This window comes from Agelaius tricolor, unplaced genomic scaffold (genome assembly GCF_023055355.1).
Source record: "Agelaius tricolor isolate 1412-34295 unplaced genomic scaffold, bAgeTri1.0.p SCAF_41, whole genome shotgun sequence".
Classification (NCBI taxonomy): Eukaryota; Metazoa; Chordata; class Aves; order Passeriformes; family Icteridae; genus Agelaius; species Agelaius tricolor.
Window position 1 is genome coordinate 1,294,528 of NW_027269301.1, and position 12,941 is coordinate 1,307,468.

The following is a 12,941-nucleotide window of genomic DNA, read 5'->3' on the forward strand; positions in this document are numbered from 1 at the left end:
ACTGGATGGGCTTTAAGGCCCTTCCAAGCCAAGCCAAGCCAACCCAACTCAAGCCAAGCCAACCCAACTCAAGCCAAGCAAAGCCAAGCCAACCCAACTCAGTCCAACCCAAGCCAAGCCACCCCAGCCCACCCCAGGATTCTGTTCCATGACCACCCTGCCCTGCAGACCAGGGGGTGCAGGTGTCTGTACCTCGAGGATGGAGGTCTGGACGTGCAGCAGCTGCTCGTGGCCCTGCAGCTGCCTGACACAGACGGTGCAGCACAGCTGGGTGGTGGCGGGGCTGAAGCGCTCCAGGGAGAAGGCGCCGAGCAGGGGCCGGGGGCTGCCGCGCCACACGCGAGAGAACGGCACCTCCTGTGGGACAGGGACATGTCAGGGACAGGGGACACGGCCTGGGGGACGCGCCCAGTGCTGCTCTGCTGGGGTGGGCTCGGTAATGGCACCTCCAGCTCCGAGCAAAGCCAGAAAATGAGGGTTGAGTTGATGGAACTGAGGTGTGGCAATGACCGAGAGCTCAGAGGAACAAGTAACAGGAGTTTCTTAAAAAAGATGCCTAAAGAGACTTCAAAAAGATGCATTTCACTTCCTCCCTCTTGCCAGGATCGGGATTCCTCTCTGTGTCTCCTTGGAATCACCTTGTAACCAGAATGCAAGGAGAGAAACTTCCCACTGAGAACTGCCAGCCTTCCCTTCTCCACCCCAAAGGAATTTCCCTCCAGGAACTGCCCTGGCCCTGCCGCCCTTCCCTTCTCCACCCCAAAGAAACTTCCTACAAAGAACTGCCCTGGTCCTGCCAGCTTTCTCTTCTCCATTCTAAAGGAACTCCTCACCAAGAACTGCCCTGGCCCTGCCGCCCTTTCCTTCTCCATCCTAAAGGAATTCCCCACCAGGATCTGCCCTGGCCCTTCCCTCCTGTCCCCAGACCCAGGCTGGATCCCGAGCTGGAAGCAGCAGCAGTAGTAAGATGCTCCCAATGATAAAGGAAACGTTAGCAAAATGTTAGAAGTGGAGCAGCTGTAATTAGATTTTTTTCAGGGTGATGATCTCTGCTTTCACTCCGAGTGGAAGAATCACTCAGCTGAAAGGAGTTGTGTGAAACAAAGCAGAGAGAGCAGCAAGGAGTGCTGCAACAATGAGTGCTTGGAGTATTCCAGAGACACTTTCAGCTCCACTCTGCGTTTATAATTAAGCTACTCGCAGACAGAGGGGCTGTAAATCATCTCGTGGCCCCAGGCAGAGCTGGATCCTCCAGGAGATGCAGATCTGAGCAGCCAGAGGTGCCTGCCCAGCTCCTGCCATGCCCATCCCTGCTCTGCCTGCACCACCCACCTCTCTCAGGGATCCCCGGCGGGAAGGGAGCCAAGCCCTGGGCAGCTGCTCGTGCCAGGCCAGGACAAACACGGGCTCTGAGCAGGATCTGCAGGAATCCTGGTGCCACCTGCCACCAGCTGCCTCCCAGCAGCTCCTCAGTGTGATTTATTCATCTGCTCGGCCTCCCTGAGACATCATTTCCATAAATCCTCCTCCCCACGCTGCCCGGGGAGGCTCTGCTGCTGGACCAGAGACATTCCTGGAACAGGCTGTGTTCAGTTGTTCCTGCCAGGCAGCACAAGCAGCTGCTCTCACAGGGTGGGACGTAGGAGAGGAACCCAGGGAACACTGGAAGAAACTCCACGTGCAAAAATAGATCCTTTTCTCTATAAAGGGGCTGGAAGCAAACCAGAGCTGTCACCAGACTTTTCACTGCGAGGGAAGCACCGAGCCAGGGGAGGTTCTGCAGCTCCTCTGAGGAACAGTGATTGTGCTTCTGAGCTGCCCGAGCCGTCCCAGTTGCACCAGTTAGAAAATGTAAATTTTCCTCTGGGTCAGGGCAGCCCTGGGTCAGCCCATTCTGGCAGCAGAGGTTGGGCACAGGCTTCTCCCCAGCCCTGAGCCCCTGCTCTCATCAGGCTCTAAGTGGCACTTGGAGGTTGAATTCCAGACATTTATTCTTCGTGTTTGGAGAAGGGATTAGGAGACAATAAAATAATCAAAGTGTGGAGCTCCATAATCTGCTGAGGGCAGAAGTGAATTTGTTGCATTAAGAGGAAACTCCTCTGATTTGATTTTATTTTGGGCACACACTGACAGGACTGGGACATCCTAACCTTACTTGGTTTGGCTTTTAAAATACAGGTGAGTGAGAAGAACAATTAAAACACCAAAAAGCTCTTCTTCCTAAGAAGCTGAAAAGGATTAATTTATTTAATTTCTTAAGCTGTAGCCTGAATTATCCCCATGAGGGATAATTGGGGATTGCTCTGGCTCTGGGTCTGTGTTTATAACTTTCAGAGCCCATTACCCTCTTATGTTTTATGTTTTGGGGAACGTGGCAACACATTTAAAACAGGGTTTTTGCCAAAATTCTGGAGGATGCAAAAACTGTGTCTCTGCTTCTGGGAGAAGGGAGAATTGTACATTCTAATTGAGTGCTGTGTTTTAAAACCAGCCCACTCCATGTGCCAGCACATTCCTTAAGATTTCCAGTCATCAAAATCCTTGGAAATTCTTCTTTTGTTTTGATTTTTCCTTTTCGGTTTTCAACAGCCTCTCTAATTAATGGAGAAGAGAAAAACCAATTTGCTGCTCTTCAGTTCTAATGCTTGCTCTCTGCGTGCTGTGATTTGAACTCATGGTTACATTTAAATGTCATTTTTAGCCATATTTCCATAGTTATATCAAAACTGCAATGACAGATATTAGAAACATCTTGAGGAGTGGTTAAGTTTGAGCAGGAATATTTGCCTTCTGTTGGAGGCAACTGAAATGGGGGAAGGCACAAGCATTTCTGTAAAATGACAAATTTACAGCGTTCTGGTGTAAACGAAATCTGTGTTTGTCAGAACCAAAAGCCAACATGTTTTTGTTAAATGCTTGGGGGGTTTAAAGCTTTTTAAACAAAAGGAACCTTGGTTCATTTGAGTTTCATTTGGGTTCTCCCTCAGTGCAGGGGGAAGCAGTGAAATGCCAAGTACCTGACAGGCAGTGAAGGGTTTGATTCTCCACAGGAAGGGAGGCACGTCCAGCACTGAGATCTGGAGGCTGCAGGTGTTGCCTTTAAAATGCAGAAGTTTGGGTTCCTCCAGCAATTGTCCCCCCTGGAGCCTTTCATCCGAAACCACTTCCTGCAAGGGAGGAGGAGAAATATTTCCAGTATCAGGAACAAACCCCAGATCCAGTGATTTGGGGATTCTGGATCCAGGGATCCAGAATTCCTCTCTGTGGGGGTCCCAAGTTCCCCCACAGTGTTGAATGCACAGTGGAGTCTCTCTCATGGGCAGGTGATGGTATTTATAATATAAATATTTATATTTATAAATATTAGATATTGATATTTCCCAGAAGGCTGGGTTTGGGCGCTGCCAGCCCCATTTCTGGGCAGATAATGCTGGTTGGACACTGAAGTTTTGGCTGTCTCCACTCTCCAACACCCCCAGTGCAGCCCAGCCCAGCTGGACTCCAGAGCAGCTTTGGCTTTTCAGAGCCCTCAAACGCTTCAGGTGAAATCATTCACTTCCATTTCCCACCTCTAAGGCACTTCCAGAATCCCTGCACAAGACCCTGAGCAGTGTGAAGGGCAGACTCTGGGCAGGGGTTTGCACTACAGCCCTCCAGAGCTCTGTTCCAAGAGAAATTTTTATGTAATTCGGTGAATTTAAAACATAATGGCAAAAAAAAAAATCACCCCTGCCGGTACTTAAGCAATGTTTATTCCTGTGCTGCTGCAGTAAAAACACCAGTGAGGGAGGAAAGGTTGCAGAAGTCTTTAAAAATCAGCAGGCAAGCAGTGCTTCCAAATTACCTTTCTCAATCCACATAAATTATATCAAATGTGTGTCCATGGAAGGGGTTTAATGCTTGTCAGGACCAAAGTCGCCGTTAGAGGAGCTCCTGGAATCACTGTGACCTTCTGCAAATTCAATGCTCCAGCTCTCTGAAACTGCACTAATGGATTTCTATTATAAACCAATTTTTTTCCAGGCATTTAGGTTGGTTTAACCCCTGGTGGTGTCCCAGATTGCAAGGCAAGATGTATTTATTCTATTTGCCATCTGCATGGCAGCTGTCTCCTGTTCAGGGGCAGTTCTCCTGATCTCTTCCACACCCACTCCTCCCTCTGGGGAGGGGACATCTGCTGATAAGAGGCCATTGAATGTCCCTGCATGGCTGATAAGAACTGCAGCATCCCACTGGGAGATGTGAGCCCAGAGGGAGGAGCCAAGCATTCCTACCTGGATATAATCTGGAGATTCTGGAACACCAGCCAAGCATTCCTACCTGGATATAATCTGAGATTCTGGAACACCAGCCAAGCATTCCTACCTGGATAGAATCTGGAGAGTCTGGGACACCAGCACAACATTGCTACATGGATATAATCTGGAGATTCTGGAACACCAGCCAAGCATTCCTACCCGGATAGAATCTGGAGATTCTGGAACACCAGCCAAGCATTCCTACCTGGATATAATCTGGAGATTCTGGGACACCAGCCAAGCATTGCTACATGGATATAATCTGAAGATTCTCGGCTCTCCACGGGATTCCCCAGAGGAGCAGCAGCTGCCTCTCCTTCCCCTGGATCTTCAGAAGAAGAGACTCCACCCTTCTCCAGGATCCCTGCTCCAGCAGAACCAGCCCTGGCACTGCAGGAGGGCTGAGCCACAATTCCAATGGTTCTGCTGCCCACACCCTGACCCACGGGGTGTCAGGTTGGGTTCTGACTCTGGCAGTGTCGGTTTAGTTCACTGCATTGTTTATTTTATCCTTTTCTTTTCTGCCCTTATAAAGAACTGTTATTCCTGCTCCCATATTTTTTGCCTGAGAGCCCTCTAATTTAAAATTTATAGCAATTCAGAGAGGGGGTTTGCATTCTCCATTTCAGGGGAGGCTCCTGCCTTCCTTAGCAGACCCCTGGCTTTCCAAACCAAGTCAAGTGGTTGGGTTCATCCAAAGAAAGAATACTGGGAGGTTTCAGTTTTTTGGTTTCCAGCCACAGAGGGAGCAAATTATTTCTTAACCGTTCTCAAAATTCCTGGAGAATGTTGGATGGTTGTGAATGTTGTGTGAGTGCTGCTCTGCCTTCAGTAACAGATGTGGGGCTCCTCCCACAGCAGCAGCATTTGGGGCAAAACACAAAGGATCTGGGTCTCTCCAGTTTTGAGAGCCAGGAGTTTCCCAGCACACTCAGAACTACCCAAAGCCCCAAGGCAGCTGCTGGAGGAGCAAGGAGAGTTTTCAGCCAGGGAAAAAGTCAAAATCAAGGGAGCTTTGTCTCATACATAAACCTGCACTGTGCAGGATTAACTGCCAAACACCACTTGGCAACCCTGACTCTGATATTTTATCCAAAAACCTCTGTAATTTGCCATATTTTATCCAAAAACCCCTGAGACTCCCTGCATTTCTTCCAAAAACCTCTGAATTTCCCCATATTTTATCCAAAAATGCAATTCCCCATATTTTATCCAAAAACCTCTGTAATTTCCATATTTTATCCAAAAACTTCTGTAATTTCCCATATTTTATCCAAAAAACCTCTGTAATTTCCCATGTTTCATCCAAAAATTAAATTCCCCATATTTTATCCAAAACCCTCTGAAATTTGCCATATTTTATCCAAATACCTCTGTAATTCCCCATATTTTATGTAAAAACCTCTGCAATTCTGATATTCCTGATAATTCTGTAATTCCTGTATTCCTGGTATTGCCTTGCTTTTAGGGCTGCATCACTCCATGAATTCAGGACTGTCTCACTATCCACACACACCCTGCTCACTCCTGGCAAGGCAGAGAACTGGTAATTATTCTTCTGATCATTTCCTCCAGACTCATCAGGAAGACACCGGTACCCACTAATTGTCTAAGTGTTATAAAGAGGATAATTAGGCAGCCATTGTGAGCCTCTAACAATCCTTTTGGTGCCTTGGCTTTTATTAGCAGCACAGAGACAGCAGCTCCACTCACAGCCCTGTTCCCATTCCTGTGCCACAGCAAGAGGAAGGGAAAAAATTCCATCTCACAACTGTTTGCATTTCAGTTCCCCAAAGAACAGCATTTTATAAAAAAAAAAACTCTGTAATTTACCATATTTTATCCAAAAACCTCTGTAATTTGCCATATTTTATGGCAAATTCCATCTCACAACTGTTTGCATTTCAGTTCCCCAAAGAACAGCATTTTATCCAAAAACCTCTGAAATTCCCCATATTTTATCCAAAAACCTCTGTAGCTCCCTGTATTTTATCCAAAACCCTCTGAAATTCCCCATATTTTGAGCTCCTGAGTTTACCAAAAGCCAGAGAATGTCACTGTTGTGTCCTGGAACATGGTGCAGGAAAATAATTCTGATCCCAAGTGCCATGTGGGGATTTGGCTTTTTTTTTTTCCCCTAAGGGGAAATGCAGGATAATTGAATTTTTGTAAACCAGGGCTGGGTGAGTTGTTTGGCTAGCTGAGAATGTGGCAAAAAATGAGAGAGCAAACAAGAGAGTTTGGCCGCCCTAGAGCTCTCAGTGTAAATCCACAACTGCAGGGAATTTAAGGGATTTATTCAAATGGTGCAGCAAGTGCTTAAAAAAATCCAATATTCCCATTGGGTTAAGGTTGGGGATAAAAGGAGTAAAAGGGTTTAATGGGAAAACCAAGCAAGCCCAGAGGAGCAAAGTGAAGGCATTTACCTGGAATGCACAAGGGGTGTTATCCACACAATAAACCCTCAGATTGTAATCCAGAGAATTGCAAGACAGGCAGCCAAAAACGGCGACTTTCAGCTGTCGAACGGCGCAGTCTGAGATGGGTTCCCCAATTAGGGCATAAGTTCCAAAGCTGTTTAAGAGAATGTGACAGGCATAAGGATCCAACAGGCAGTAGCAAGAAGTAGTTTCCTCTTCCACAGACATCACTTCCTGCAAAATGAAATTCAGGTTTAAAGAGAATAAAGCGAAGTGGAATCAATAGGCCTCGACAATAGGAGTCATGGCATTAATTCTTTATTTTTATTCAACTGGAATGCAGAGGGTTGCTGGGAGCCACTCTGGGGGAAGGGGAGAAGGGGGACTGCTTCCCTGAGTAAATATTCCCAATTTAGCCCTGAGTCAGCAGGAGGATTTATGGCCATGCCTAGCACAGAGCTCGCTGTGTACATACAATAATAATGATGATGCCTAAGCAATTTTAGCAGCTTTTTTCAAGTGCTCTTGACTTTCTGGCTAATTTTTCCCCCCAGTGTCAAGTTAAAAAATTACCTTGAATGTTAAAGTCAATAAGCAAACCTTGAACAATGGCTGGGCTTTGACTTCCTTCCAGAACATCCATTACAGGCACGTTTCCCTTCCTCAAAAACTGCCTCTGCTCTGCCTCTGCTGCTCAGCCCTGCCCTGTGTCCCTCTGTCTGTGTGTCCTGTGACCCTCTGTCCATCTGTCCCTCTCCTCAGTGACCCAGGCTGTCTGAGGCCAGCACTGCTGGAGCTGCCCAAGCTCTGAGTAAATCTGAATTAGGAAAATGGGACTGGGAATGGCTTAAAGCACAGCAAAACCCAGTAAATCTGAATCAGGAAAATGGGACTGGGAATGGCTTAAAGCACAGCAAACCCCAGGCAGGGGCTCAGAGAGGGACAGGACAGAAGGACAGGCTGCAGCCATGGCATCCATAGCTGGGCTTTGTAGCCATAAACTTCCGCACATCTTCATGTAAAACACCCAAACCCAATTTTGCTGTTTCTTCACAGAACACAAAATCTTTTTCACTGCAATTGTTTCTCCTCTGTGTCTATCCCCACCAGAACCTCTGCACAACCAAGGCTTAACTCCATTTCCACATCAGGGGTAGGGGGATCAAATATAAGTAAATAAAGGAAGTATAGAATGTAATCTTATCCCCTCAAGAGTTGCAGCTGAGCCAATTATTAAGGATTAGGAGCAGGCCTGACGTTAACAGACTGCAGCTGTAGCCAATGAGAAGAGTGTTATAAAGGAGTGGATTGGTTGGTTGAGGGGAACTGGAGCCAATTGGCTGCTGTGAGGACAAGGCAGAGTCAGTGCCTGGAGGAGCTGCCTATGAGAAACATCAAGGAGGTGCAAAACTCTGGCAATCTGGAACCCTTGCAACGTAATGGCAATAAAATTCTTGCACTATAGTGACAACAATGGTGACCCCAATGTGATTTGGGAGAAATGACCCCAATGTGACAACAACTGGGCACAGCCTGGGGCTGGGCTTACCTCCCACTTGCCCTGCTGGGTCCTCCTTTTGAGGTGGATGCTCCAGTGCTGGGGGTCGGCGTGGGCGCAGTGCGGGATGCTCAGGGCGCAGGGGGTGCTCACGGCCAGATCGGGGGGCCCGCAGCTCACCTCAGGGCCCAGCAGCACCTCGGGGCCCTCCGGCTCCAGGCTTGGGGCAGCAAAGACAAGAGTGGCTGTCAGGAGTGAGAATTCACTGAAAAGAGTTCAAATCCAAGCACCTCCCTCATCTGTATCAGGGTCTCTGTGGTCAGGATGACCCCAAGATGTGCTAGAAAATCTTTTTTTCCCAGCCCAACAGCTGAAGAAGAAGAGAGAATTCATTGGCTCTCATTCTCAGGGTTGTTTATTTTCTCTCATCTATTCCATTCTTTCTCTGACCTGCTGAGCTCTGTCCAGCAGGCTGGGTTGTGGCACAGTCCCTGCCCTTGGAGTGGTGTTGGCTTTTTATACTAACAACTACCTGTGCTTTATTTACAATAATTTCCCAATACCTATCATGTGCTGGCGTTCGCAGGGGTCTTAGGATGAGGGAAGAGATGAGGATCTGACTCCATAGTCCAGAAGGCTTGATTTATTATTTTATGACATATATTATATTAAAACTATACTAAAAGAATATCAGAAGGCTAGCTAAGAATAGAAAAGGAATAAAAATAAAGGTTTGTGGCTTGGACAGAGAGTCTGAGCCAGCTGACTGTGATTGGCCATTAATTAGAAATAACTGCATGAGACTAATCCCAGATGCACCTGTTGCATTCCACAGCAGCAGATAACCATTGGTTACATTTTGTTCCTGAGGCCTCTCAGCTTCTCAGGAGAAAAAAATCTTAAGGAAAGGATTTTTCATAAAATGTGTCTGTGACACCTTTCACCTACGTTAGACAGTCTGTCTCTAAACCAATCTCAAAGTGCCACCATCACAGCAGAAGATGTAGGACAAGAAGAAGGAGAAAAATGGACACATCCAGATCCCTCCATCTTGCCTCTTGAACTCCCATTCTACATCTCCAAAATTCTACTTTTTCACCCTGTGATAAATTCACTGTCATTCTACTCAAACTCTTGTGGCTTGTAACTCTTCGCACAAAGTTGGGAATTGTTTTTTTCCATGGGCTAAGATCAAAGGCACAGGTGGTTTTGACTCTGTGCTAAGGTCTCTGAGCCCCTGCCAGGGTCTGGAGTCCTCCAGGGCAGCCAGAGGAATGTCCTGGGTTCCCACACTGCTGCTCATTTCTGCTCATTTCACGTGGAAGCAGCAGCTGGAGATGAAACAAACCCATTAGACCCCATCTAACTCCAATCAGCGGCCGGTCAGTTTAGGACTCTGGTATTTAAAGCACATTTCAATTTGTTTAACCCAAATCCAGCACTGGAATTGCTCTGTGCCAGCCAGCCCAGCTCCGAGCACCAGCTGGTCCCGTCCCCACCGTGCTCTGCCTTCAAACGCTGCCATCAACAATATTTTCACAGGAGCGAAGATAAAACAAATTATAGCTGAAAAAACACAGGCTCATAAATTCTTCCAGATTGAGTGTGATCTCCCTGCCTTGAAAACCCATTTGTATTCTGCAGGAGGAGGGAGCTCAGTGACTTTTACAGACTCGGGGACAGGGCTGTGATTGGAACTAGGGCTGGGCCAGGTGCAGCCGTGGCTGTGGCTCTGGGACAGGCAGGGGAGATCCCACCTGAGCTCCAGGGATTCACCTGGGCTCCGTTAATGGCTGCATCCTCTGCCTGCTGCCTTCCAGAGATGTGTAATCTGCTTTTCTTCTCTCTCACTCCAGCAAACTGGAGCCACCCCCACACCAACGTGTTTTCCGTCTCTCTTGGAATAAATCCCCAGGCAGGAGCGATGCCAGAGTGGAGGAGAATCCCTTGGACACTGAACCAGCAATTGAAACCTCTTGCCCCGCTGGTTTTGTTGCTGTTTGGTTGTATTTTAATCCATTTGGGTTCTAAATCACTGGGCGTGCAGCTCCCTCTTCAAACGAAAGCAAATGGTGTTTCCAAGATAAAACATGAGAGGAGGAACCTGAACCAAGGTAAAAATTAGGGAAAGGACCTCGACCAAGATAAAAAATAGAAGATACAAGAATGAAACCAGGATATAAAAAGTGGGAAAAGCCCAAGGTGAATTGGGTATCCCATTCCAGTGCCCTGACATGGAGCTGTAGCTGTGGGTGCCCAGAAAATGCCCTTTTTTCCATCACCACTCCTGCTAAAGAGATGCAGGAATGTTCCAAGCCTCCCCTCAGTCTGTGTGTACAAGTGTTGGTGAGAGGGAGACTGCAGGGGAGGAGAAAAAAAGAGGTAAAAAGGTAAAAATTAGGGAAACCAAGGCAAAAATTAGGGAGAGGACCTCGACCAAGATAAAAAAATATAAAGATACAGGAATAAAACCAGAATATAAAAAGGGGGAAAGCCCAAGGTGAATTGGGTACCCCATTCCAGTGCCCTGACATGGAGCTGTAGCTGTGGGTGCCCAGAAAATGCCCTTTCCATCACCATTCCTGCTAAAGAGAGGCTGGAATGTTCCAAGCCTCCCCTCAGTCTGTGTGTACAAGTGTTGGTGAGAGGGAGACTGCAGGGGAGGAGAAAAAAAGAGGTAAAAAGGTAAAAATTAGGGAAAGGACCTCGACTAAGATAAAAAAATATAAAGATACAGGAATAAAACCAGGATATAAAAAGGGGAAAAGCCCAAGGTGAATTGGATACCCCATTCCAGTGCCCTGACATGGAGCTGTAGCTGTGGGTGCCCAGAAAATGCCCTTTCCATCACCATTCCTGCTAAAGAGAGGCTGGAATGTTCCAAGCCTCCCCTCAGTCTGTGTGTACAAGTGTTGGTGAGAGGGAGACTGCAGGGGAGGAAAAAAAGCCACAACAAGGTAAAAAAGAAGGTCAATTCCTTTTTTCCCTCTCTCAAGTGCCACAATAATCAATTCTGCTGAAGCCTCGGTGCTTCCAAGTGTCTGTAGGATTTTCAGGCTTAAAAAAACCATAAAATCAAAGCACCCCCAGAGCCCGAGGTGCTGAGCTCCTCCTGAGCAGGGAGAGGAGCAGCAGGCATAGGAATTCCAAGGGTTCCACAGGAGCAGCACTCCAAGGGCATTTGTGTGTCCCTCTCAGGGTCACAGCAGGGTGGGGACCCCAGGAGTGGCTCCTGCAGAGCCATGATCCCAAATCTCTCACCTGGACTCCTTCTGAGTGATGGCCAGGTAGATTTCCCAGGAGCTCTCCTCTGGAATAGCCCCGTGTGGAATCAACAGACTGACCCCTGGAAAAGAGCAAGGGCAGGAGTGACCCTTGGGAAGGGCAGGGTTGCCAGGGACGGGGAGCACCACCGGAATGTTCCTCTGCATTCCTGCTTCTCGTGGCAACCTCACCAGATGAAAGGAATGTAAACTGTCCAAGGAAACAAAGCTGTTGCTTCCCCATCAAAGGAAAAGACATCTTATTTCCCAAAAAAAAAGCCTCTTGGAGGCTCTTTCCTTTCTGAAATAAGACTTGATCATTGTGGGATCCCGAGGAATCTCCCCATGGAGAGGGGGATCATCCTTTTGTCCCCACACATCCCAGCTCCTGCTCCCAAGTCACATCCTCCTTCCACACCACCAGGGTGGATCAGAAGTTAACAGGGCAGTTTTCCACTGGGGACCACTGCAGTTAAACTGCTTTATCTCACTCTCAGGAGAGTGAGGGGGGACGTGTTTGGCATCTCAGGAGAGTGAGGGGGGATGTGTTTGGCATCTCAGGAGAGAGGGGGGACGTGTTTGGCATCTCAGGAGAGTGAGGGGATGTGTTTGGCACCTGCCACACAACACAGAGCCTTGGTGATGCCCTGACTCCATCAAACCCCCTCCCCAAATGCAGGCGAGCCTGAGCAGTGGGAGCTGCTCTGATTTGGTTGCTTTGCTTTAATTTGAGCTTTTCCTATATCAGTGTCGGAGCTGGGGATTTTGGAAAGGACATGGGGATTTTGGATGCTGGACAGCATTTCTAGAGCATCTGGAGCATGGCCAAGGAGGATCCTGTGTTTGTGGGACAGAGCAGAGCCAATTCCAGGTGCCTGTCCCCACCCATCCCAGCTCCTGCACCCCGGTGATCCCATCCTCCTTCCACACCACCAGGGTGGATCAGAAGTTAACAGGGCCATTTTCCACTGGGTACCACTGCAGTTAAACTGCTTTATCTCACTCTCAGGAGAGAGGGGGGATGTGTTTGGCATCTGCCACACGATGCAGAGCCCTGGTGGAGGCACCGACTCGATCACACTGGAATTTACAACTGCTTGGCACAGCTGATCTTACATAAAGGCAGCAAGAATTACATAAATTTCAAGTGGACCAAATACATATTTTAATAATCTAATTGATGGGACTATCATTACATAAAGTAGCTAAATATACAGTATGAGGGAATTCTTAATTCATGCCTTAACTTTGTGCCTCTGCAATGTTCCTTCCTCAGCACAAAACCAGTCTGTGGAGAAATGAAAACATTCCCCATGTTGTGCATGCCTGGGCTGTCACTGTTATCAATCCTCTCTAAACACAAGCCACGTTTTTTATGGTAACCTTTAAAGCACCCGTTTTGTGGGACATGAAGGATAAAGCTCTAAATCATCCAGTTCAACCAGAGAGCAGCAGATAATCC

General features: G+C 47.7%; 1 protein-coding gene across 8 annotated transcripts in view; it reads right to left on the reverse strand.

Moving 5' to 3' along the window:
• UNC5D (unc-5 netrin receptor D) overlaps positions 1 to 12,941 on the reverse strand; it is a 113,677-nt gene that overhangs the window by 11,117 nt on the left and 89,619 nt on the right. For all 8 annotated transcript variants that reach the window (XM_071454819.1, XM_071454818.1, XM_071454813.1 and 5 more), the window contains exons 10-14: positions 11,478 to 11,562; positions 8,268 to 8,436; positions 6,725 to 6,952; positions 3,018 to 3,167; positions 193 to 357 (exon numbers count right to left, since the gene is read on the reverse strand). In XM_071454819.1, the coding sequence (XP_071310920.1) occupies positions 193 to 357; positions 3,018 to 3,167; positions 6,725 to 6,952; positions 8,268 to 8,436; positions 11,478 to 11,562 (797 nt within the window). The remainder of the gene's footprint in view (positions 1 to 192; positions 358 to 3,017; positions 3,168 to 6,724; positions 6,953 to 8,267; positions 8,437 to 11,477; positions 11,563 to 12,941) is intronic.